The 27,469-nt window shown below is 39.0% G+C and overlaps 2 protein-coding genes and 1 pseudogene across 4 annotated transcripts in view; 1 reads left to right on the top strand and 2 right to left on the bottom strand.

Moving 5' to 3' along the window:
* The window catches only part of rnf212 (ring finger protein 212), a 37,476-nt gene extending 28,580 nt beyond the window's left edge, over positions 1-8,896 (bottom strand). Inside the window, exons 1-11 of one of the 3 annotated variants that reach the window (XM_077235752.1) lie at positions 8,768-8,896; positions 7,767-7,879; positions 7,431-7,492; positions 7,279-7,348; positions 7,137-7,193; positions 7,004-7,062; positions 6,869-6,928; positions 3,531-3,586; positions 3,302-3,371; positions 2,936-2,978; positions 2,757-2,811 (exon numbers count right to left, since the gene is read on the bottom strand). In XM_077235752.1, the coding sequence (XP_077091867.1) occupies positions 2,757-2,811; positions 2,936-2,978; positions 3,302-3,371; positions 3,531-3,586; positions 6,869-6,928; positions 7,004-7,062; positions 7,137-7,193; positions 7,279-7,348; positions 7,431-7,492; positions 7,767-7,784 (550 nt within the window). In that variant the 5' untranslated portion in view covers positions 7,785-7,879; positions 8,768-8,896. Of the gene's footprint in view, positions 1-2,756; positions 2,812-2,935; positions 2,979-3,301; positions 3,372-3,530; positions 3,587-6,868; positions 6,929-7,003; positions 7,063-7,136; positions 7,194-7,278; positions 7,354-7,430; positions 7,493-7,766; positions 7,880-8,767 lie in introns of all 3 variants that reach the window. The other 2 variants (XM_077235750.1, XM_077235751.1) reach the window with 2 other exon arrangements.
* Positions 8,897-9,331: 435 nt separating this feature from the next.
* LOC143744324 (transmembrane emp24 domain-containing protein 11) overlaps positions 9,332-27,469 on the bottom strand; it is a 55,401-nt gene continuing 37,263 nt past the window's right edge. The window contains exons 2-5 of the mRNA XM_077235753.1: positions 23,416-23,507; positions 23,183-23,308; positions 22,952-23,098; positions 9,332-9,517 (exon numbers count right to left, since the gene is read on the bottom strand). Of these exons, the coding sequence (XP_077091868.1) occupies positions 9,368-9,517; positions 22,952-23,098; positions 23,183-23,308; positions 23,416-23,507 (515 nt within the window). The 3' untranslated portion in view covers positions 9,332-9,367. The remainder of the gene's footprint in view (positions 9,518-22,951; positions 23,099-23,182; positions 23,309-23,415; positions 23,508-27,469) is intronic.
* Positions 12,359-20,530, top strand: LOC143744161 (E3 SUMO-protein ligase KIAA1586-like; annotated as a pseudogene).

Here is a 27,469-nt window from a genome sequence, read left to right as displayed (position 1 = left end):
TAATATATTATTTCAGAGTAAAATAAATGAGAGAGAGAAGGTAATGTATTCTTTAATGACTTTTTCTAATTCATCTAAATAAGGTCTGGTGAGTGTGATAAGCGCAAGACATCTCTTGTAATAGCGCAAAAAAGCTGCTTGAACATTATTTAAGATACTAAAAGTAATATCTAGTCTAAATACATACAATAATGTACTTATTAATGTGTTTATTCTTGTTGGCAGTTTTTTTAAATTATGATTAGTTTAATTATTATGAACACAATACCATGGCAAACCAAATTAATATAAAACCGATGAAAGGGGTATAATTACAATACAAGTAGCTTTTATTTGACTGTAAATAAGCTGCATGTAGGATTAAACTATTTTACTGTGACATTATTTCTGCGACAACTCTCTGACAAAAGAGTGAGCGATTTCAGACACAGTAACGGAGTCAACAACGAGAGTCAATTCCTGTGCTGGAGCCAACTCTGACACTAGGGCGTGTGTTTCAGCCTATTATGATTATATTGAATCAATTATCAAATGAAACCTCAATAATTATACATCATGGCTAGTTTATTTTTTAATCTTTAATTCAGTTTGTATCTCTTTTTTATTTACAGTACAGTTTTCACAATATTACTGTAAGTTTTAGTTGTTTTCAGAATTTTGTAGTATTTTGTTTTATTTTAGTTTGACTATTTTTGGGCTGCCAAAATGTACAAAAAACTATAAAAAAATGTTTTCATCGCATTGAATTTCTCAGTAGTCTAGTATTATTACCATCTTGGGGCATGTTCAATTTTAATGTAGGCTGAATGTAAAGGTTTCAGGTTTTATAATTTATCAATGTATCAAAAACTAAAATTAATTTGTTGCCATTTTTATTTTATTTTAGCTTGTAACGGATAGTAGAAATAATATTAGAAGTAGTAGTTATTTTAAAATTTCGATTATTACCAACAATATTTACAACATAAAACAGTGTTACACATGTTGCTCTGAGAATGTTATTTACTTGAATATATTGTCTGTGTCAAAAAAAATATATAGATAAAACTATTAGACAAGACAGAACATGAAATGTTGAACATATGAGAAATTATTAATTATTACACTGCACTGTGGAATACTTGATTCTGATTGGTCAATCACGATATCCAGTGGTATGTTAATCCCACATAACAACCAGTAAAACTGATAACAAAGACTAATCCGGGTAACTGAAGTCAGAGCTACTCTTGCTTTGAATGGAATTTATTTGTAAAACTTCTACGTTAGGTGAGCAAACAAAATATTAAAACTCAATTAAATAATTGTACACAAAATATTGATTTATGTCATGCGGGTATTGTAGACTCGCTCTCATTTCATATAAACGCAGCTGCTTCCATTTTGCGGCGATTTGTTTTTTACACGGTAATGGATTATAAGATAAAACTGGTAAGATTTCAAAAGTTTCATCTCAAATCAATATCTCTTATCCCCATAATTATTTATGTGGTGAAATGCCGATTATTAAGTGATATGACTGTACCGTATCTCTTAGTTTGAACCATCTTAGTTTGTCCATCTAGTTTGAACTTGGTGCTTGCTAGCAACTGCTTTCTTCACGTGGGGTTCCTGATCACCCTGTCTAGGTTTATTCTGCGATAACAACCGGCTGGATGTGCGTACATAATCTTTTACTTGTCCACGTCTACACACAGACGGGGAAACATAGAACATGTCCTTCTTCAAAAAGAATCTAGATGGATATTTTATTTGAAATATTTTTATCGCCATGGAATGAATGAAGACTTATCTCTCAATTGTTTTTTTGTGATATTTTTTTGCAGTGAAATTTTCCTTCGGGTTTCTTTCTCTCTTTTGTTGGCTTTATTCCTTGTAAATAAGATAATCACATTATGATATTTTTTTTGTTGTCGTTTTTGGATAATGTTGCATTATATTCTTGATGATTATGAAAAAAACTTTATTTTATTATTATTTTGTTTAATTATAAAATAAGAAATACATTGTATAATCTCTTTATATTTCCTTTGTATAATTTCTACATAATTTTTGTAAAACTTTTGTAATTGTTTACAATTTTTATGCAGTCTGATATACTTATGCATGTTACTGCACATACATAGTTTTTTATGCTATTGAGGTATATGTATTTTTTATCAACTTTGAATTTATTGGATGTAATAATGTAATTTCTTATGTAAAAAAATATTATATATATACATTATATATATATATATTATATATATACATTATATATATATATATATATATATATATATATATATATATATAAATGGAATCAGCTGTGCTATTGTCTGATACAGCACTGATGACGACACTGTTTTGTCTTTGCATTTGGCCTCTAAATAAAGTATTTTTTTGTAATAAATCTACGGTTATGTGTGCGAGCTCCTCTCTTTGTTGAACTTTGAAATGTTTTTCTTATTCTATGGCTTTTTGGCTGTTTTTGACTTTTAGCTAGTTTTGTAATGATGCAAATATATTTAGTTTAGTTATTGAATTTTAATTAATTAGCAAAAACGTTTTTTTAGAATGGTTAAAATGTATATATAGTAAAAAAAAAAAAGGCAGGTTATTGCATTGACCTCAACAAGCGGTTGATTATCGGTTACTGGCCCAGAACAGCCATATCAGTGTATCTTTAACATATGCAAACCCTGTCCACGCGATCCAAAAACAAAAACGGCAATGATGAATATCTGAAAACAGCATAATCTACAGTGCTGACAAACCTATGCGGCAATTCTGCGGTGAGCTTCTGAGACAAATCCTACTCAAGGCGTCTGTCTAGATGGAGAAACAGAAGTATATGATTGCAAAGTCACAACAGAGTTGTGTGATAAAGCAGTGATAAACATTATACTATATACAGAAAACCACACAAGTATACAAAAAAATAGGGTAAGTTTACTTTGTGAGAGAGCCCCCTGCTGTCGATTTCTATGCTATCAGCTCTGAGAAAGAAAAAACAAACTAATGTTAAAATCACAAGCAATACTTTCAGTGATTAAAGCACAGACTATCCTGAAAAAACACTATTTCATAGACGTTTGCATGGGATGTTGATGAGAAGAAACCAACAAACACAGACAGCTGGAATGTAATTAAAGTCAAATTTACATTTCTCTGCCGTGTCAGTTTCGTACTGTTGATTTTGAAACAGTTTAATGTTAATAAATCAAATATAAAAATAAAGAATTATGAAACTATCTGAAATGAGAAAAAAAAGAACATAGTTTAAACCTTCCCCAGAGATCTGAGCTGATCATATACTCACAGGCTAGCAGAGGATAAGGATCGTGACATTAAGAGTGGAGAAGAATAAGGAACTTTTGTCACTGAAGAAGCTGAAATAAACAGAAACAGCTCTTTGTAATATAACAACTCACAAAAAACACCAGATCCATTTCATAATTACCAGGGCTAAAATATCTTAAACTGTAACAGTTCGGACAATCTGTTCATCTTACAGATCTAAAGAGAGCTAAAAACAAGCTAGAATGCACCTTGTCTTTGACTTGCTGACTGTAGCTCTCGGTTGGACTGTAATGCCAGTCTTGAACTGGAATGATTTAAATGACAAGTGATGCATTAATACAAGTACAATTTTTAAGGTGTTTTCTTCTTCAGCTCTTCTATTTCCACATCCATCATGAGCTGTCTTTCATTAGAAGGATATTTCCAGTGCATATAAATACTATTCATTGCCTCTGACGTTTTATGTTTCTTCACTGTTTTCAGTTGTAAAATATTTTCAAATGCATTTTATTCCTGTGATGCAAAGCTGACTTTACAGCAGCCATTACTCCAGTCTTCAGTGTAACATTAATATTTTTGTTTGGATAATAATATTAGAATAATATTGTTTGGATTTATGGATGAATAGAAAGTTTGGTAACACTTAAAGGTAGGGTAGGCAATTTTGGAGAGGCTAGCAATAGCAAGCTAGCTTTAAAAGCATGAGATCCTAGGAGTGGGTGAAAAAATATCATAACACGATTTTATCACGATTCTTTTTCATGTTGGTTTTACTGACTGAGCATTACAGCCTAAATAATGTCCCTATTTTAAATCAAGTGAAAATAAAACACTACATAGACTTCACTGTATAAATTATACAATGATTCTTATTAAAGCTACTATTAAAGTTCTCAGTCAAAAGCAGTGAGTGATTTTTTCTTTGTTTTGTTGTTTAATTAACATTAAAGGGAAAGTTCCCACAAAAATGAAAATTGTCATCATTTAATCTCTCAAGTTGTTTTAAACCTGAATAAGTTTCTTTCAAGTCTCGTTCTTTTCTGTTGAAAATAAAAGTTATTTTGAAGAATGTGGGTTAAAAAAAAGAGTTGCTGGTCCAGTGTTTCTGCTACATTCATTCTGCTGTGGTCCGGCACACCAAAAATCATCCTGCACGGCTGCAGCTTTTCAGTGAGGTCCGATATTGTGCATACTATTGTGTTATTGTTAAGCCCCACTAAAGGCATAAAAAAAAAAAAACAATATCAACTTTATGGTGCTTTTCATGCACTATATTCCAAGACTTTTAAATTCATTCGATAACATAATGTGAGGTAAAAATGAATATTTAAGTCGTTAAGTTAAAGTTAATGAAAACTCATCTCTCCTCAGTCATTCTCCATTCAGCATTCAAACAGCGTGTCGCGTTCAGTTACGACAGTAACACGATGACACTCTCTTCAAGATCAATGTTCCCATTATTATACTTTATTTGTAGATAAAGGTCTATGGTTTGCATAAAATGACTTTATCTTGCTGGAGTTTATGGCGCTGTTAGATTACAGCACTGGAGTAGAGAGCACTATGAATTGTGCTTCATGTGCAATGTAAATGAAATTTAAAACTGTTAAAAGAAAAGGCTCAATAAACTGTTGCAAAGATATAATTCACTAAGCATCAAATATCTCTTCGCTTTGTACTTTGAACTTTTCAATGAGAAGCGCTGCACGCTGTGACTTCGCGTTGATACAAAAAGTGCATCATTCTGCGCATGGGATGCGCATAATCGCTTTGCCGCTCTAAATTGGAGCCTTTCATATTATAATACTTAGGGGAGGTTTAAACACCTGGAACACTACATAGGGGGCATTGCCCATGGGAATATCACTCATGGGTGACGCCCCCTCCCCCTGGGGAAACGGGCCTGCCACCACAGCTGGAAAAAATCCTAGAGGAAAAACTGTTGACCCCACTGACTTCCATAGTTCCATACTTCCAAAATATCTTCTTTTGTTTCCAGCACAAGAAAGAAATGAATTCAAATTTGAAACAACATTAGAGTGAACTATCCCTTTCAAGCGGCAGCATGTTTAATATTAGGGCGCTACTATCACTTCGATTATGACACGAACCAGATTCTCTCTCAAATGTGGGCTTTCATTTTAGACATAACAAACTGTGTTTATGTAAACCTTGTGTGTATTTTTTGACAGTATTAACGCAATAGGACTCGAAAGATAACAGTCTAGTAACCAGGCACTGTTTGACCGGCTTTTATTGCCTGTGCACTTCAGGTGTACGCGCTCAGAAAAGCACATGTTAAGTGCGTTCCTAACCAGTTTTTGCGCGCATCAGCACGCAAATTAAATGTTTAACCAACAAGGCATTAAAGCAAATGCAACTAATGAACTTTTGTGAATTGCAGTGTCCCGTGAGTGTAACTCTCTGCATTAACATGTGATGTGAATGTACATAGCGTTGTGCTTGTGCACTATGTTGAAACGGAGGCACCAGCACTGCAACTGATAGAATGCAATGTAGGCTATATGATACTACGATATTTCTTCAGAAGCAGATCGTGGAGACGTTTTAATATTCAACTATCAAAAATCGTTATAGCACACAACCCTACGAGATCCCACCCTCCCTTCAGAGCACTGTCCAAAGCCACACATCCTTCAAAACACATGAACGCCGGCCGCTAAAGGAGAGTCGGCAAAGCTTCACGAGAGACGGCGTTAAATTGCCTCATGCCTAAAAAAAGCAAAAGGCACATAACATGTGCAACTTACAGAGCTCTGACTAGTACCACCTGACTGCTGCAGATTAATTCCGTCATAGATAGTGTTGCCATAGAAACGCATACACCCGAGTCTGAGGACGTGAACAGCTCCAAGGGTTGCAGTCACGGGTTGCCATCTCGTAATTATGGTTATGACATGCCGTGAAAGCAGCATAAGCTTGTTGTTTTTTAATCAGGAGAAACTGTGGCTGCTGTTTGTTTGTGGAGCTCGGTGACTCAGCATAGCCTTACGGAACGTGCTGATGACGTGTGATCTCTGCACGAGTGCGCGGAGGTATGGGAATACATATGTTGACAGGCAGGTAGGACATCCTATGCGTTTAATAATCTATCTATTTTACCGGATGCAATGATTGGATGGACATTTTTTGGTCCTGAGACTTCCACAGAAGATTTTGTAATATTTAGACCACTTCTTTTATTGATTTATTGAGAATTTAAGTTGGATTTTATTTAAGAAGTTGACTTGACATAGGCTGTCCATTCATGACTGAGATTGAGCAGTTCTGCCAAGAGGAATGGACAAAATTGAACAGGACAAATGTGCAAAGCAGTATCCACATACACTCAAGACTGGAGCTGGACGGCCTAAGGTGCATCTACTAAATGTGTTGTATTTATGTGTGTAATATTTTTGGACCAATAGGTTTTCTTATTTCGATATGAAAGAATATTTTCCTGGTGATGTGTGCCGCAAAAGTATTTTTTTGTCGTTTAATTCTGTAAAACGAAAATATATATGAGGTGAATACTATTTATAGGGCCTGTATTCAACTATCTATAAAGAGATTCATGTATAAATACCTTTGATTTTGAACAGTCATCTCTAATTTTGATATGTAGGCATTCTGTTCTGAAATTTTCCTGCTCAAAATAGAAACCAAGATTAAGGAAAAATGCAAAAAGGAATGGCTGTACTAATGCAATACTCGTCCTTACTTTGACATCTTCTGCATCTCTTGTTGCATTTTCAGTTCATTCTCCTTCATTCTCTCAATCTGTGCTTAGAGTGTTGTGTGACATTAATTTGATTCAGTAAAAATAAGTCCTGTTAAGGGCAGGATTCTCTCACCTTCTGCTGATAGTGGGCCAGTAATCGCTTCTGGTGTCTGGCCTGGAATTGTAAGACCTACAAAGCATAATACATGTCTTTATAAGTGCCACTCCTGCATGATTGATTATCTACAATCTACTCATTTTATGTACATGATCACCTTGCTTATATCTGAGAAGTACTTGGCTTCAACTGCATTGATATCTGAGAAAAGCTCCTGAACCTCTGAGCTGCTCTATGAAAACAATAGGCAGATTAGGGACCGTTCATTAATATTAATATCTATGACATAGAAAATATCTTGCATCTTACCTTATCAGACAGTGGAGAGATTTGACACTTTGATTTGCAAATGAGACACACACCTTGATTTCCTTAGGGGGAAACAAACACAAACTGCTCTAAGTACTATATTATTTCCAGCAGAGGGCAGCATATTCACATATTTAATTCATAATCTCACTAACAACACATTCATACTGAAATTTTACTACTGCGATTCAATACAAAATAGGCAGATAATTTTACTAGAATATCATAATAATTACAGGAATAGTTATAACTCGCATCCAGTGGTATAAATGCTTAGAGCAAATACAGTTATATATAAAAGCAGCACCGATATACCATCTATAAATCTGAACATACCTCTCTGAAAGCAAACATTACAGATGATGTGACCACAGTTTGTGACAGCCAGCTGACGCTCAGGACCAGGGGACATGAAGCACGAGTTACAACAGATCCAGTGAGACATTATTCTGTTTGAGTACAACAATATCATTACGGCTGTTTGCTTAAACCTCTAAAAGTGAGCTTTTAGAGAACACAGCAGTTTTGGGGCACGATTGACAGGCTTTCAGTCTGTTTAACTTAATGACACAAATGTTGTATGCACCTGTTATTGAAACTATGAAACACCATTTCCTCCACATAAGAAAAAAGAAAAGGGTCATAACCCTGGTTTCACAGACAAGGCTTGATTAAGCCAGGACAGAAGAGCTGCCTTAGTTAAATTAGGACATTTAAGTAGCTTTTATAAACATGCCATGAACAAACAAAAAAACATTCCTGGCCTGCATCTTGAAACAAAACAATGTACAGGACATATTTTAAGATATGTCATTGCAAGTTGCTTTCGGTTAAGGCTGCTCAATAATGAATTTTAGTCTGAGACTAGGTTTGGGCCTACTACTCTAAGAAACCGGGCGACAATATGACATACTGCTCATAATTTTCATAATTATGAAAAAACTATTTTGTCATAACAATTTGACATGTCAATTATGACGTTTAAATGCATAATTTCGATTTAATATGTAAAATGTCATAATTTCAAATTAAGCCGGTTCATAGCACTGTTTAATATAAGTTAACGTTACAAAATGTGTTCTATTTTTCTCAGAAAGGAATTATTGACTGAACAATATGAACAAAACGAATTGATTAAATGGAAGTTACAACAAATGGGGGTTAAAATAAAGGTTCAATTAACCCAATTAGCAGGCAGATGTTTAGCGTTTGAGCTAAATCAACAAATAATGTAACGTTAAATTATAAGTTACAATCCCACCGAGGACTTCAAGAAAGTTCGCTAGTGATGAGGGCACTATTCTCAAAAGTAAAAACAACAAAAACAGAACATATACCTCGATACCTGTATCTTCCTTTATGCGATATTCAGATTATCAGTAGTGTGTATGCTAAAATGTGGGTTTGCTAGTTTATCTAACAAATTGGACAGATGACGTCACCGCACGGATATCGCGCGCTCCTCACAAATAAATATGACCATGGCGACCGTAGTTTCCGGCTAATACTACGGCTAGTATTTAAAAGATTTAAACTGTAAATCGTAATGATTAAATATTTACATTATACTTTAAATAAAAAAATGAACAAAATGTATATGTCTGCTATTGTATTTTTATTTCTGATTAAAGGTGATCGATTTACTGTGTAATTAAGGGGCCTACTATTGTGGAAACAGTAGTTGCCATATTAAAAGTGTGTTGATGAATTTATAAAATACATATTTTTAGTGGAACATCTAGAGTGAAATAAAACACAAAGAGAAAAAATTATTTAATATGTAGCCTTTATAGCCTATTAATTTATGAAATGCAGTACAGTCATGAAATATTCTCTTTGCAGAGTCAATGATTGAGATAATAATTTAGACGTCTACATATCAAAATGCTTTAAACAATGTATAATTATCTAAACATACAGTTAGTCATTTCATAAATCTAAACCAACTTCTTTTCGATGAGAAAGTCTTTGAGGTTTTTCATTTGCCAGATTCCAACAGAGAGGAGGATTGATGTCTGAATAATGGCCCACCACAAAACGTTTTCATTTGTTTCCTCGCTCATTTGGCGAAACTTCTCCTCACGTTCCTGGTTGCAGTAAAATAAACATACAAATTGAATATAATCACTGAGAGTAGGATAAGTACCTTGGAAAACGTGAACTGTTGACACTCGGTCTGGTCCTCATTCCGATTCTGGCAAGCAATTATGCTAATATGGTCACATTTTGTTATGAGGCGCCACGTAGGACTTAAATCAAACTTCACTTATAAATACATAACACACGTGCATATAGACCGATAAATTACTCGCATATACATGTAGGCTACTATTGGATGTTCAAAATACATATATGAAATACTCGTGCACACTAATATGAAATCCATACCAATACATATTATGTTAGTAATGAATGGAGATACACTTGTGAATAACTTGCATATACATATAAACTTGACGCACGCATACACCTTTAAATACTCGTATATACATATAAACTTCCATGTATATATACCTATAAACACTCGCACATACATATACACTCGCTGCACGCAGACACACCTGTAAACAATCGCACATACACTTCCATGCATATAGGCTACCTATAAACACTCGCACATAGCCTACATATAAACCCGATGCGCGCATACACATCCATAAAACACTCGCGCATACATACAAAATAAAACGTGGATGCATGCTTTAGTTGTGTATATATGTATATGCGAGTGATTTCATATGTGGATGTGCGTGAACTTTTCAGTGTAAACGGAAGGCATTTCAGTGTAAAAGGAAGTCATGTGCTTACACGGAAGTAACCTGCCTATTTACCGCATTTGCAATCATGAGCTGTGTCCCAATGTGAAGGCTGCATCCTCCGAAGGCCAGACTTCGAAGCAGGGCTCTCAAGTTTTATCAAAAGTTTAGAGTGTGATTTAAGGGAGGAGCCACCCAAATATTTGCAGCAGCGGTCCCTCGACCCAACCAAATTCGCTTCAATTTTTGCTAGCAGTTCAATTTTGCCTATTGTTCATAATTGACCAGCACAAATGCAAATTATAACAATTGTTAAATCTGATAAAAAGACAAATTCATCCAAATAAAATAAATAGTTATATTTAAAAAATACAAGTTTATTGAAAAATAAAAATAAATTTGACCCCAAACAAGCCAACTGAACATCAGTGCTCAATGTAGCCTACATAACATTGTGTCATAACAACTTGCCCTGAGCATGTATGTCAAGACCCAAACCGGTCACCTTTACAGGGGTCATCGGATGCCCATTTTCCACAAGTTGGTATGATTCTTTTGGGTCTTCAAGTAAAGTTTGTAGCATACTTTGGTTAAAATTTCTCAATGGTTGTGTAAAACAACACCCTTTTCAAAAACAGCTCTGTTCACAGTGACCCGTTTCGTTGCATGTGTCTTTAAATGATAATGAGCAACAACTTTTTGGCTTTTTGAGGATTAAAAAAAAAGTGGATGGATTTTTTTCATTGCATGGTGATTGTCGACACATTGCAAAGGCACATTTATGTGCAAATACCATATACAAGTGTATTTTGCATCCGATGAATGCAGATGGAGAGTTTTTGAAGTCATCAAAAATATTTTAGCACGAATTTGGCTATACTCCTCAAAATCAGCTCTCACTGTCTTTGATCACAGGCAAGAGATATCGTCCAGGAATCGTAAAATCAAAATACTATAAAAAAAATTAAAACAAATGAAGATGTCAGCAAACCTTATTCATCAGATCGTGCTCTTTCAAATTCCACTCCGTGTGTGCGCATGTTGTCTAGTAACGAACGTGCTTGCAGCAGTAACACATAATTTACCCGGAAACAACTAATTCTAATTTCTGATTGGCTGGCAGCTAGCATTTAACTCTGTATAACTCGAGACAGATGCTATGAACTGGGCAGAGAACTTCCCTCCATTTGCCTGCGCCTCGTCCATTAATTGTATAGCGGGACAAGTTCCCTTACTCATAGTTTGAATTACAGGGGGTCCCCCAAAGGGACAGAAATATCAGTTTTGGGGGGGTCCGAACATTTTTCTGATATTGTGAGAAAAATATATAATTACAGTTACAATACAAGTCAACTCCTATTTTCATTGTAGGAACATTTTAATGTAAAGCGATTTCAGACACCCCTATTGTAGACCGTACCATTTTAACCACCTCCGGTCTTTGCACTGGGTGTGAAATAGTGACATTTATATATTTTTTCTTTATTATTATTATTATTATTAGGCCTATTATTATTATCCAAAGTCCAATTGAATGGGATATAGTAGATATAGATGAACTAATGAATGGTTAACATGGAAACTGAAGAATGGCGGAAAAACAAGTGTGACTCAAAATGAAAACAAACAGAAGATCTAAACAGACACAAACGTGACAGTGGTGAGGTAAAATCGATAGTCCATAGCCTATGTGTCCGTTCTCATTTTAGCTTGAATAAATGATTGTGCCCTTTTGAAATTAGTTTGTCACAGATCCGTGTTGTTTTTATATTATGCACAAGAGGGTCTGATGTAGCTAAGCCTACATACTGTAACATCAGTGAAACCTGTAGAAACATAAAAAGAGCTAAGTAGCCTAGGCTAAATAGTACATGCTAGTATTTGAATTTGTTTTTAATTGGTTAGTATTGTTTTGACATTTTATTATTTCATATTTTTAGTTTGATAAATGTAGTTTCATCTGAGAACCCTAATCTATCTTAATCTTAATGAAACTTTGATTTTTATTCACAGACACACTATGAGGAAAAGGAAAGGGCACACAGACATCAGGCACTTTTTTGGTGCTAAAAGAGTAAGCAGGAAATATTAGCACTAAGATCTACAAACAATTACATTTAAAGTGTAGGTGCGGTTAGGTAAACCGTGAGCAGGCCGCAGGGAGACGACAGGATGAGGGCAGAGTGCAGGACATACAGCAGGCAGTTGATAGATGGCTGGAGGACGACCATGCACAAGACATTCAGCAGGCAGCAGGAGGGCGGCAGGAGGATGACAGTGTGCAGGACATTCGGCAGGAGACGGCAGGAAGATGAGAGTGTGCAGGGCGCTGAGCAGGCAGCAGAAACACAACAGGATGAGGGCAGAATGCAGGACATTGAGCAGGCAGCATGTGGCCAAGAGGTGAGTTAGAAATTAGGCTGTACTTAAAGGGATTGTCTGGACTGTATCAACTCATAGCCTTGTTGTCCGGGCAGGTATAGGAAAGAGAGAATTTGGTGCATGTAAACCGAATTTGCAAACTGCCAGCTAATGCTAACTAATGGGGGCATAGAAGAACAAAACTAAAACAAAGCTTCCTTGCCCTCATGAGTTAGAGTTGGCTGTTATTTCACTATTTGTCCCAGGGACGTGCACAGGAATTATGAGGGGCAGTTGCTCTGACCTGAAAAAAGGGCTTCCCCTACATTCAGTTGTGCTTCTTGCTCGTATTCAGTTCTGATGGTAGGCTACGGGCAACTACGCATGATTTGTAGTATGATTGCGTAAAGGGAACAGGAATTCCGGTAGGGAACAGAATCGACTGCTAAACCCAGGGCCGATCCTGAACTCCCCCTGGGGCCCTAAGCAAAAGGGGCCCTCTACCTGACCTGTGACGCCGTGAGCTATGTAAACCATTTGCCATTGCCACACAATCACACCTGACACTTCAGTGCTCCCAATACAATCCTCCCTCCTTGAAACAAAACAGTCAAAGAATAAGTACAACAATATAGAACAGAATGAGGTTCAAACAAACAATATTTTTTGAATAGAGTATTTTCTATAGAATGTTGACATAACAAGTGAATATTAACGTAAACATAAATAAGAAGAAAATAATAAATTATAACCCTGAGCTTTGGCTTTTGGGATTAACTTTGGTTCTCTCTACAGCCTGGGTATTTTCGGCATCAGTATGATTTTTATTTATTTATTATTATGCATGTTGAAGCAATTCTTGATTTATGGTTATTATTTACTGAGGGATGTTCATCCATATTGACCAGTATGTCCAGCTAATCAACATTTTAAATTCAATATAGCCTATAAATCAATAGTCAATCAATGTCAAATTGTCAATACATTGCTTTCTATCTTGCATAATTAGTGCAGTTGTTTAGAGTTTTTAACTACACTGAGACTAGATAATCAGTTTCTTGTTTTATAAATGTGACTTTGATTGGGAGTGCCATCATTCACGTGCATGTATTGTACAGTATGTCTGGTCTCCACATATTTCTGCTTGAAAAATGCGAGTTTCATTTCGTGCACGCGCATATGAACGCACGATAACACACGCGACGCGGTTATGTTTTCCGAGCTGCAGTAGGTAAACAAACACCGTTGCACTTTGTCGTTTATCAAAAACAAACGTAATACATTTTTTTATTTTACTCTCACTTTTGTCAGGCACAAAGTGATGCAAGAGATGCACTGCCTGCCCAGCTAGGTTAGCAAGACCGAAAAACATCAAACTTTGCTGACATCAAACTTAGAGAGGAGAGAACACAAGTTTACCTGATTGTTGTTCCCGCAATTCACTCTCATGGGTTTTTTCTTCTTCATCTTTTCGTGACCAGAAGGATAGTTTCGCTTCATTTTGTCATGGATGTTGTACACATTAATTGACACGCTATGACACGAGATGGAGGCGGGGCCTTAAGTAATTTGTGGGGTCTTACGCACCGGTCGCGTGCAGCGCTGCAGCCACGTAAACAGTTTGCCCTTCCCTTACTGACTTTCACGTTCGGTGCACGAATGGAAGTGAATGAGGCTTTGCGATTTGAAAAAAATAAATAAAAAATGTATCTAGGCCTATGTGAAATTCTGCAGCCATTGTACGATTTTTATTATTTTTTTCTCGGAAGGGCAACCTGAGGCGAGAAGGGTTGCCCGGGCAACCTGAGCAACCCCCCTGTGCACGTCCCTGATTTGGCCCATGTTGTACCAAATTCTGTTGTTCTCATACCTCCCTACAGCACTCTGCAACATCAAACAACAGGGCTATGGGTTGATTCACTCCAGATAATCCCTTTAAATGTATAAAAATATTATGTGAATTTAGGATTGCAACTTATAACCACAACTAAATTGTAGCCACAATTGTGGTCATGCTTCATTTCAAATCTGAGGATGATATCTCTAAAATTATGCATTTTATGAAGCCTGTTGTGAGACCATGTCAGGGGAGACTTTTAGAGAAGGCTAATAAGATTCTTATCAAATATTTTATTGCCCTGTAAACACCCATTTACAGTCTCTGACTAATGTCTGGCGAGGAGAACTGGCCCCATTCATGTTCTTTTCATTTAAATCGACCAACGTTTCGCACCTCTACTGGTAAGAGACTTAAAGGGTTAGTTCACCCAAAAATGAAAATTAAGTCATTAATTACTCACCCCCATGCTGTACCAGCCCCGTAAGACCTTCGTTCATCTTCGGAACACAAATGAAGATATTTTTGATTAAATCTGAGAGGTGGATCACTGCTACATAGGCTGCCTAAGGGAATGAAACTTGACGGCCCAGAAAGTCATTAAAGAACATGTTTAAATATTCCATGTGCCTACAGTGGCTCAACTATAAGTTTATCAAGCGACGAGACCAAAAAACCTCGTCGCGAAAAAAACCCATAAATAATGACTTTATTCGACTATTCCTTTTCTTCCTTGTGGGCCTGAGACGAGAGTTCAAGAGATTTCCACGACGCATGCGCGAGAACTGAGAAGAGGACGTTCTTCTTCTAATACTTCTTGTTCAGTTCTCGCGCATGCGTCGTGGAAATCTCTTGAACTCTCGTCTCAGGCCCACAAGGAAGAAAAGGAATAGTCAAATAAAGTCGTTATTTATGGGGGGGTTTTTTCTGAAAAAAAGTATTCTCGTCGCTTGATAAACTTATAGTTGAGTCACTGTAGGCACATGGAATATTTAAACATGTTCTTTAATGATTTTCTGGGCCGTCAAGTTTCATTCCCTCAGGCAGCCTATGCAGCAGTGATCCACCTCTCAGATTTAATCAAAAATATCTTCATTTGTGTTCCGAAGATGAACGAAGGTCTTACGGGGTTGGTACAGCATGGGGGTGAGTAATTAATGACTTAATTTTCATTTTTGGGTGAACTAACCCTTTAATCTTCATTATTCTATTATCCTTATTCTTTTGTGTGAATTCAGCCATTATAGCCTGTAAAACCAAAATAGCACGAAAATCACACACAAAACACATAATACTTCAATCGTGCATTTATTAGCTTCTTGTTTCAGGTGAAGAGATGTCACTTTCGCCTTGTTATCACGGATGTCCAGTATGAGGAAGTGCACACATGACGCGTCACGCAGAAGAGGTCACGTTGAACCACGTGAGATGATTGACAGCTGTACAGCAAATGATAGAGCTATGAGGTCAAATCTGACGCGAATCAGGAAAGGGAGACACACATCAAGCTCCGTTCGCTGTTTGAGCTCTTCAGATCGCATAATTCAGTGGAAAATTAATAGAAATGTTATTCTGTATGACAAAATATTTTACTAGCATGTGATAATTAATCATTATTTCTCCAAATATACGCCCCATTGGACGAATAGCCCTAGCGGATACTGTATATTTTATGTATTTGAACACAAATAAACCGGAGTAGATGAGAATTAATGTTTTATGAGTGATGATTTCTATTCAAAATAACGAACGTTACAGATTAATTATTTTGCACTCCTCCTGGCATAAATTAAGAAATTAATGTCACTGCAAACCAGTTTAATCATAAACAGTGGTCAAATATCGAAGCTGGAGTCTTAAACCTTTCTTATGATGCTGAGTTTGTCCAGATCAAGTAAGAGTGATGTTTTGACGAGTAATGAATTTTGAACAACAAAAATCCAGGATCACCAGTGATTTTTGCCGATCAAGGGGTTAAGGCCTACTGTGTCATCAAGAATGGGTAACACTTTACAATACGGGTGCACTAATATGCATTAATTCATGATTAACTAATGCACAGATAATTATGAGTTAATGTATGATTCATGAAGAACTAAACCATTAATTAATTATTACTGCATCAGCAACTAATAAAGAGTCTATATGATTAATAGATTAAGTAATACATGAATTGATATTAATTCAATGTGGCATTGTTTATTAATTCCTTAATAACATATTTTATTAACTAATAGTGTAAATTAATCTGTTAATTACCACATTTGGTAAAAGCTATGCACTTCAAGTACCAGTTGTCTGCTTTAATTAATCATTAGCTAATGATTTTCAAAGGTATCATTATGTTATGACTTTACTTGTTGAGGCACATCATTATTAACTAGTCATTTAGTAATTGTAGTAATTTACACATGAATTTGCACTAACAATGAAGTAATTAATCATGTATTAATGTGTACCTGTATTATCTGGAAGTTGAAATACAAGGCTTTGGCTCATTCTGGTAATTAACATATTAATTAACACTATTAGTTAAAAAATGAGTTATTAGGGAATTTATTCACAATTACATATTTAATTAATAACAATTCATGTATGAACTAATACATTAACCATACAGACTCTTAATTAGTTCCTAATGGGGTAATCATTAATGAATAGCTTAGACAATCATTAGTTACACATTAATTCAGTATTATCTGTGCATTAGTTAAGCAGGAATTAATGCTTATTAGTGCACCCGTATTGTAAAGTGTTACCCAAGAATGAAATTAGTCTTACAAGCAAATATTTCTGTCTGAAGGCCATTGGAGATGGAGGGACAGAGAGGACAGAGACACCACACTGCTGGACCAGAGAGCAATGGCAGGGCTGGATAGAACGTAACCTCTGGTTATACAAAAAGATGGATGCCTGGGTTGCAAGCCATGCAGAGACGCAAAGACTTTGCTATTGTCTGGTAAATGTCCGGGGATGAATTTTGCTAGTGAATGGGTTAATGGGGCAGTGGGGAGTACCTGCAAAAGGACATTAGCAAAAAAAATATACAAACACAGAGATAGTGCTTCGCACCAGAGGTCTACTGAGATAGCACAACAGAAACAAAAGGAGGTCCTGCCAAAAGCCATTTTGGAAATCAATGCAGCTTTAGTGCAAGAAACAACCAGCTCTTTCAGAACTGCATATGCAGTAGCGAAAGAAAGGTTAGCTTTCAGAAAGATGCCACCTCTCATGATTCTGCAAGAACTTAATGGGGCTGTCAGAGGCAATGTGCATAGGTCAGATCATTCTTGTGCTGAAATTGTGAACCACATTGCCACAGAAATGAAAAAGGTGGTAGTGAAGAACATTAAAGAAAAAAACTCACACATTTTATTGACAGTTGATGAGAGCACAGTATTTGGGCTGGCCTATTTGATAGTATTTATCAGGTGTGTTGTTACAGGTGATGGGGACGTTGGGAACATCATCTTATATCTTGTTGAATTAAAGGAGGGTACAGATGCCAGTTCCATTTATGATGCATTGAGACAAAGCATAAAGACAGCTGGATTAGATGATGACTTCTTACAAAAAAACCTCATAAGCATTGCAACTGATGGGGCCTCAGTTTTGACAGGGTGCAAGTCTGGTGTCATTACTAGATTTAAATCTGAATTTCCAAAGCTAAAATCCATCCACTGTATGGCTCACAGGTTGGAATTGGCTGTCCATGACTCCATAAAATCCCTGAATGCCTGCAATCATTTTGAAATATTCATCTCTAAATTGTACAGTTTATTTAATCAATCCCACAAACTGGGCCGATTGCTAAAAGAAGTAGCAGATGAGCTCAATGTTCAAATTCTGAGGATAGGGGAGATCTTTACAATCAGATGGGTTGCCAGCAGCTTTAACACTGTGAGAGCTGTTTGGAAAAATTACCCTGCTCTGGCTAGACATTTTCAAATTGAAAGTGAAAATACTGCAAACTCTGATAAAGTGAGGAAGAAGTTCCTGGGACTATTGAAATACCTTAGCAATGCCAGCTTTGTGCATGATTTAGCCTGTATGAAAGATGTCTTGCGCGAATTGCAGAGCCTGTCACTTAAACTACAAAAAAGGGAGACAACCATTGTCCAGAGTTACCACTACATCAAACAGACAACAGAAATTCTAAATGCCATGAAATCGCAAGGTGGAAAGTATGCCTGCAAAGGCACAACAAGGCTTGTCGACTGGTGTTTTTAAGGGGGTGAAGATTGTGGGTGACAGAGCAGGAAAGATCAATAGGCAACAATTTTATCAAGCGGTAGTGGACAATCTGACGGCCCGAATGCCAGCTGATGACCTCATTTGCATCCTCCAGCCACTTGAGAAGTCCAGCAGGCCAGAAAAACGTGAGGACCTAGTACTGTTTGGAGAGACTGAGGTCCGTACATTGGCAAAGCTCCTTGGTGAGCCAGGGAGAGAAGCAGTGGAGGATTTCAGAAATTATAAAGTACAAGGAACACTGGAGGGAGGGACCCTGAAAAAACGTATCATTGCAAGTAACACGTACTTGGCCACCTCTGCTGAATGTGAGAGAGGATTTTCGGCAGTAAATGATACAGATAGAAAAACGCGCAACAAGCTCCATGCAAAGCTCCGCGTCTGTCTGCTCTGCTTTTTGTGGACCTTAATGGCCCTCCTTTGGAGATCTTTAACCCTGCTCCATATGTGATGTCCTGGGTAAAGGCAGGGCATCGCCTTTCTAAATCATTGGGGCCAGGGAGAAAGGGAAAAGAGGCAAAACCCCGACCTTTGTGGTCAGTAGGGATGGGAATTGATAAGATTTTATCAATATCAATGCCACTAACGATTCTGCTTATCGATCCGATTCTTTAACGATTCTCTTATCGATTCCTGATAGCACTGTGTGGGAAAAAGTAGTCTTTTTCGGGGGGGGAAAACAAGTCGTTTTAATGCTTACACTTGACTAAGCAAACTGTACTTTTTATGTAATTTCTGTAATAAATGGAACCTTATTGTAAAGTGTTACCGATTAGTTATACACCGATTAAACGTCCCGTGAGTTCAGTGTTGGAAAGATCAGTTGTTTTAACCATTCATTAAAACGAATCGGTTCAAATGAGTCATTAGTTCGCGAATTGGACGTGTCATTATCGGACGTGTGCGCGTTTGTGTGATTATCCCGCCAGTTGGGACATCCCACAAGATGTGTGTCATCACAGAAAACATTTCATCACTGGATTGTTTTTTTTCGTTTATTTGAAGTGTGATTATGTCAGCTGAATGTGCGGAAGACTTTTCAGAGAAGATAAGGCAACGTATTTTAGCACAATTCACACCCAGCGGCAATTCAGGAAAAACAAATCTCCGAATGCTCCACATAAAACTTTAGTCTCCCTACCTTACCATCGTGCCGTTTATTTTGATTAATATGTGCGAGGGAGAGAGGAAGACAGCGCTGAGTTTTGAGACGGTGAAGCCTACTTTCGCCTTGCTCCGAAGAGAGAGAGTGCGTGCGCGCGACCGGGGCTCTCTCTCTCTCTCTCTCTGCTCGATCAGTTTAACATGCGCCCTGTCACAAGCGCAGCGGTTCATCTACATTACCAGAGAGAGACAATTTTACTCACTGATCAAATAAGACTTTGCAGGACAAAGATTATCTTTGGACGCGGTGCTATGGTGCTTGATAAAGGACAAAAGGGACAGTTGTGAGTTCACGGTCTGTACATACTATGGCTGACTCAGAGCAGGAGCATCGATAAGAGGACTCGTTAACGTCGAGGGCATACAATATCGATGGATCGTAAAATTTAGAACCGGTTCTCGAGTGGAACCGGTTTTCGATTCCCATCCCTAGTGGTCAGTATTTTAAAACAAGCCTGCTTTGCTGCATATATTACAACAGTGTTTGTTGGAATACATAGCTGTTTACTATTTCAGTTTTCAGTGCACTTCAAGCATAATACATATACAATACAATATACACCTTTTACTCATACATTACATACTTATATCAGATTTGGACAGGTCTAGAAATATAGGTCTATATAATGTAAATACAATGCCTGGAAGTAGTGTATCTGTGTTTGTGCATGTGTGTATATGTGACTCATTTGTAGGATACTGTAGTGTTGATGACACCCAGCTTGTTCTGACATTAACAGGTTATCGGATTCTTGTATGTTACCGCTATGTAGTTCTTCTTCTTCTTCTAATTCGCTATGGTTTTTCATAGTATGCTCCTTAATCACATTAAAGATTGCTCAGGTTTCACACATCACCAAGTAATTGTGTTGATTTGACACTGCTATAATGGAAAATTGGTTTCTGTTTATACAGTATATGAGAGGGTCGGGTCTTACCTCCAGGTCTTATGAAATCTAAAAAATAAACCAAATCAATATTTTATGAAATAGGCAATAGGCTTCTTGAAAAGGTTTTACTTTTACTAGTAATTAGAATGGTATTTCAGTGCACTTAACTTCTAACTTTTGGGAGTTGATCAAAACAGTTCTCTTTTGGATAATAACAATGAAATATTCTGTAGCCTACTGATTATCAGTTTGTCGCATGTTTACACCTTGTATGTGTGTTGCACAACACATGTTGCACTTGGTGATCACGGTGGGGATTGATATGGTAGTGGACCATGATGGTCATAGAAGAAGTGAAGGAGCAGTACCCCCCAATTATGATGGGGTAATTCGCACTCTGCCCTTACTCCTCAGCGTGAGAAATACAAGGTGTGGCGTGTGAGCGTGTGAACGGGTTGAAATGCGTGTGTCTCACGCCCAATGTTTGAGACTTGAGAGCCCTGTCGAAGGATGCAGCCTATTTGTCCTTCGAAGGACGCACCATGTAGCCTTCGTAGGATTTCCTAATTGCGCAACCAGGTGTTGCCGATTACTGCTCCTGGCGCCAAGCAACGGTGAGAGAGTATACAGTTGCCATCCTGATAATTCATTTGTTATAATTGAATAAACAGCTATGGATCCAGAATTGGCTATTGTAATTTTTTTGTTTTATATTTTACTGGAGGACATGGTGAGGATGTTTCAGTCATGTATCTTCGGCTTTAATAGCCAAGAGATCATGGCCAGAGCTGGTTTGCTGCGTCCCAATTCAGAAGCTGCTTCATGAATTGCCAGATTACACTTTAAACTGTTCAAGTATTGGGTGTTAATTTCTGTAAATAATGTAATGAAAAGAAAAAAATAACATACATAGGCATATAAAGGTTCAAATGTTCACTTATATCTTACCTTGATGCGATGTTGTAGGCTAGTGTATTCTTTTTATTATGTAGCATAAATTGACAATATAAATGATGAATATGAATATGGTAAATATATATTTCAACCCCGTATTATGGAGGGAAAAAACCCTCCATCTGTGGGAAAAACCAAAACAATCCGTGGCGACGGTTGTTCACTCCGTCCCTTCAGTTTATAAACTGTACTCACAATATTTTTATGTGTAAACATAATGTATAAAAATAGACAATTTTATTTGAGTAAACTCACAATAACAAGAAGACTTTGTGCTTTTGTAAAATAAAATAAAACAATCAGGCGTGCTTTCATGATCTCCGTGAACTGGAGCGCGTCTCAAAAATGAACTGAAACAAAATATAGTTAGCCTACCTATACAAAGCTTGAAATGTCCACTTTTAAACGAACAAACTCGAATATAATTTCCAGGTTCTAATAGGGCCTTAGAAAACCAGTAAAATCGAAATTTTTCCATATTAATTTGTGAATATTTCAAATATTTAATAAAGGGGAAAAAAGTCATAAGCAAAACTCTGAAAATACGTCAATATTTATTTTTTTCCGCAGCATTTGGTGTGTTGGGCCTACAGTTCAAATTCTAATTTTGGTGTACTTTGCGTTTTAAAAATAGCCTAACAACCGTTGATTTTTCGTTTTTCAATCAAGGGTTAAAAAAGAAAAACGACTGGACGCTAAAGTACACGGATTATCTTGGGTCCGTGTAGGCTACTTTTGCGTCCATTTGTTTTTAAACAAATAAAAGTAGTTGCGAATAATGTATTATTTTTTTCTGTATGACCAGAAATGATAGAGTAGCCTATTTAAAGTTGTTTCCACTGTTGATAGGAAAATGCAAGTGTCCGCGCCCGCGCCTCCGTACCATGCAGTGCGCGCTGCACTCTGCACAAACACTTGAATATGCGTCAAAATCTTGTTTATTTATGATAATCTTAGCCCTGTATTATTATCCGTGTACGCACATGACTTCCTTTTACACTGAAATGCCTTCCGTTTACACTGAAAAGTTCACGCACATCCACATGTGAAATCACTCGCTTATACATATATATACACAACTAAAGCATGCATCCACGTATACCAATACATAATATGTATTGGTATGGATTTCATATTAGTGTGCACGAGTATTTCATATATGTATTTTGAACATCCAATAGTATACATGTGCGAGTAATTTATAGGTGTATATGCACGTGTGTTATGTGATAAGCGAAGTTTGATTTAAATCCTACTTGGGGCCTCATATTTTGTTTTCAGGCCATCCTACTGCCTGTGTTTGCTTACCCTTTGGAAATGTTGCTGCCTGCTAATGTAATGCATCTGGTCAATGAGATGTTGCAGGTTGTATTCCATTGCTTTCATAGTGTCCTTTGCCTCAGCAGCATTAGGGTCAATTGTGTGCTCGCCCATCTGGACATCTAAATGGACTTTCTGTGCATAAAGAGAAAAGTAAAAGCCCCTAGGAGACATTTTAAGCAGATCAAATTCAACATGTGAAAGCATCACACAACTCACCAGACGATCACCAGCGAACACGGAGAACCTGGTGGAGTTGGATTGCACGCACACGAAATGTTGACCCGAAGCATGGGATTTAAAGGTGAATTTTCCATATCTCCCAAAGCGTTTTAACAAGACCACCTGCACATGACAGAGTGAATCAGAAGAATTGTTCCAGCTGGTAATAGTTAACAGTTTGTGTAATTATGTGTAATTCATGAGTACATAAAGAGTTGAATGCCTCATACCTCATGGTTAGGGTCTCTCACAGTCACTGTCAAACCAAGGTGTGGAGTATTGCCCTTCTTATTTTCATCCCAGTGCTCTAGCAAAAAGACACCTGAAGGGAGAAACAAATAGTCAGTGATACTGCAGTCCTTATTAATACATTTTTACTGTCCACTAGGACTAATGTAGCTACTTTTTATATACGTTTTAATACAGGGGGCAATCCATGACCCACAAAGCTAAAATCCCTATTAATTGTTCAAATCTTGATAAAATAAGGAGTTAATATAATGCCACATATTGTATTTGTGTCGTTTATTATACTAACATCAATAGCAGTATGGGCATGTAAGGCTGGAGCCAAGATGCCTGGCTTAGAGAAGAGGTACTCTCTGAAAAAACTTTTCTGGAAATTAGCATTTGAACTCTCTCTTAAACATTAGCATCCTCGTTTGAGATGCAATCAAGTCGATCATTCCTCAGTATTGTCTTAATCTGCATCTCCTACCCTTCCCCCATCTCTTCTCCATTATGTATTTTTCTGAGGTCAGGTGTATCTTTTTATTTCAGAGCATTTGATCTTTGAATTTGATCGCCTTTATCTTTGAATTATTGATTATCTTTGAATTATCTTTGTGGTTGCCTAGACACGACCACAACGCATCCCTGAAGTTTCAGCAGAGATTGTCAACTAGACTCTCCCCTGTGAAGGCCTCATCGACGCGACAGCCATCGGCACTGATTCTCAACAAACCCATCTACATACCGGCATGATGACTCCCACCTTCAACCAGATGGAAGTGGATAATATTCTGAATGTTCCAATCCTATCTGACTTCTGACCTGTAATGCTGCCTGAATCATAGTCATACACTTTTCGTTCGTTGGCCAGAGGAGAACTAGACCCCGACTGAGCCTGGTTTCTCCCAAGGTTTTTTTCTTCATTCTGTCACCCGATGGAGTTTTGGTTCCTTGCCACTGTCGCCTTTTTTCGCCTTTGACTTGACTTGAATTGAATGGATGTAATTGGCATGATACATTTAACTGACTAATAATAAATTGTTACATTTAAATTTATTCTGACTTACTCTTAAAATATTAACTCTAGATTATTGTCACGGTGGGTTGTGGAGAAATGGAGAAGAGGACTCAAATGCGGAGTGAAATGAAGAATTTAATAAAGATAAAACATAAAATAAACAAACCAACAAAATAATTCCAATGTTTCAAAACTAAATCCAACACAGACCAGACAGGACAGGACAGGCACAAAACTCCACACGACTAAACCACGTAACAATGACAATGAACGAGCACAGGACAGCAAACACAGGAAGACTAAATAGGGAGGCAAACAAGGAGGGTAACGAGACAGACAGGTGGAGCAAATAAACCAATAATCAGATAACAAGAGGGAGGGGTCAACAATGACGAGAGCACATGGCTCAACATAACAAACACCCATGTGCAACACAAGACCGGACAGACATGTGACATAACCCCCTCCTTACGGAGCGGCTACCAGACGCTCCATCAGGCCAAGGCGGGACAGTAAGGAAACATCAGGGCGGGACGGGAGGGACAGACCAAGGGGGAAACGGGAGGGACAGACCAAGGGGGAAACGGGAGGGACAGACCAGGGGGGAAACGGGAGGGACAGACCAGGGGGGAAACGGGAGGGACAGATCAGGGGGGGAACGGGAGGGACAGACCAGGGAAAAACAGAGTAAATCGGACGGCCAGGGCGAAACAGAGTTCATCGGGCGGCCAGAGCGAAACAAAGTTCATCGGGCGGCCAGGGCGGCGAAGACCCCTCGGGCGGCCAGGGCGGCGAAGACCCTTCGGGCGGCCATGGTGGTGACTCTGGCTCAGGAACAGCGGACACCGGCTCAGGAACAGCGGACACCGGCTCAGGAACAGCGGACACCGGCTCAGGAACAGCGGACACCGGCTCAGGAACAGCGGACACCGGCTCAGGAACAGCGGACACCGGCTCAGGTACAGCGGACACCGGCTCAGGTACAGCGGACACCGGCTCAGGTACAGCGGACACCGGCTCAGGTACAGCGGACATCGGCTCAGGTACAGCGGACACCGGCTCAGGTACAGCGGACACCGGCTCAGGAACAGCCACAAGAACTGAAACAGTTACAAGAACAGACACAAAAACAGAGACAAACACTGGCTCTGGCGCTGGAACAGGCACTGGCTCTTGCTCCGGCCCTGGAACAGCAGACACTGGCTCCGGCCCTGGAACAGCAGACACTGGCTCCGGCCCTGGAACAGCAGACACTGGCTCCGGCCCTGGAACAGCAGACACTGGCTCCGGCCCTGGAACAGCAGACACTGGCTCCGGCCCTGGAACAGCAGACACTGGCTCCGGCCCTGGAACAGCAGACACTGGCTCCGGCCCTGGAACAGCAGACACTGGCTCCCGCCCTGGAACAGCAGACACTGGCTCCGGCCCTGGAACAGCAGACACTGGCCCCGGCCCTGGAACAGCAGACACTGGCCCCGGCTCTGGAACAGCAGACACTGGCCCCGGCTCTGGAACAGCAGACACTGGCCCCGGCTCTGGAACCGACTCTGGCCCTGACTCGTAAACAGCAGATACAGACATATCCAGGATCCGCGCCAGACGTTCCAAATAGTCCGTAAGTGCCTTGGCGGCCACACAAATGGGCATTTCCGGATCTGTCTCAGACTGGGCAGACTTGACGTGCTCAGTCTCTGACTGGGCAGACAGAGCGTGTACTGTCTCTCGCTGGGCAGACGTGACGTGAACAGTCTCTCGCTGGGCAGACGTGACGTGAACAGTCTCTCGCTGGGCAGACGTGACGTGAACAGTCTCTCGCTGGGCAGACGTGACGTGAACAGTCTCTCGCTGGGCAGACGTGACGTGAACAGTCTCTCGCTGGGCAGACGTGACGTGAACAGTCTCTCGCTGGGCAGACGTGACGTGAAAAGTCTCTCGCTGGGCAGACGTGACGTGAACAGTCTCTCGCTGGGCAGACGTGACGTGAACAGTCTCTCGCTGGGCAGACGTGACGTGAACAGTCTCTCGCTGGGCAGACGGGACGTGAACAGTCTCTCGCTGGGCAGACGGGACGTGAACAGTCTCTCGCTGGGCAGACGGGACGTGAACAGTCTCTCGCTGGGCAGACGGGACGTGAACAGTCTCTCGCTGGGCAGACGGGACGTGAACAGTCTCTCGCTGGGCAGACGGGACTTGAACAGTCTCTCGCTGGGCAGACGGGACGTGAACAGTCTCTCGCTGGGCAGACGGGACGTGAACAGTCTCTCGCTGGGCAGACGGGACGTGAACAGTCTCTGGCTGGGCAGACGGGACGTGAACAGTCTCTGGCTGGGCAGACGGGACGTGAACAGTCTCTGACTGGGCAGACGGGACGTGAACAGTCTCTGGCTGGGCAGGCGCAGGTCTCCTTCTCCTCCTCCGTCCTTTCTGACGGATGTGTGCAAACTCGAGGCTGGCTAAAACCATCGATGAAGTCCCCACGCTTGACGGATCCAGTGATGATGACTCTGCTGCCCTCCTTCCTCATTCCTTTGAACGCACATGGATAAATATTTAAACAAAGAAATCCCATTCTCCTTCTCCGCAGGAGAAAGTTCGCTCCGCTGAATCCACATTGGCTCGTTCATTCTGTCACGGTGGGTTGTGGAGAAATGGAGAAGAGGACTCAAATGCGGAGTGAAATGAAGAATTTAATAAAGATAAAACATAAAATAAACAAACCAACAAAAGAATTCCAATGTTTCAAAACTAAATCCAACACAGACCAGACAGGACAGGACAGGCACAGAACTCCACACGACTAAACCACGTAACAATGACAATGAACGAGCACAGGACAGCAAACACAGGAAGACTAAATAGGGAGGCAAACAAGGAGGGTAACGAGACAGACAGGTGGAGCAAATAAACCAATAATCAGATAACAAGAGGGAGGGGTCAACAATGACGAGAGCACATGGCTCAACATAACAAACACCCATGTGCAACACAAGACCGGACAGACGTGACAATTATGTTGCAACCATTGTTACCGCAAA

The sequence above is a fragment of the Siphateles boraxobius genome, unplaced genomic scaffold (assembly GCF_051911475.1).
Source record: "Siphateles boraxobius isolate OS27281-9 unplaced genomic scaffold, OSU_SipBor_1 2, whole genome shotgun sequence".
Classification (NCBI taxonomy): Eukaryota; Metazoa; Chordata; class Actinopteri; order Cypriniformes; family Leuciscidae; genus Siphateles; species Siphateles boraxobius.
The sequence above is the reverse complement of the archived record's forward strand: the minus strand, read 5'-3'. Positions and strand labels throughout refer to the sequence as shown.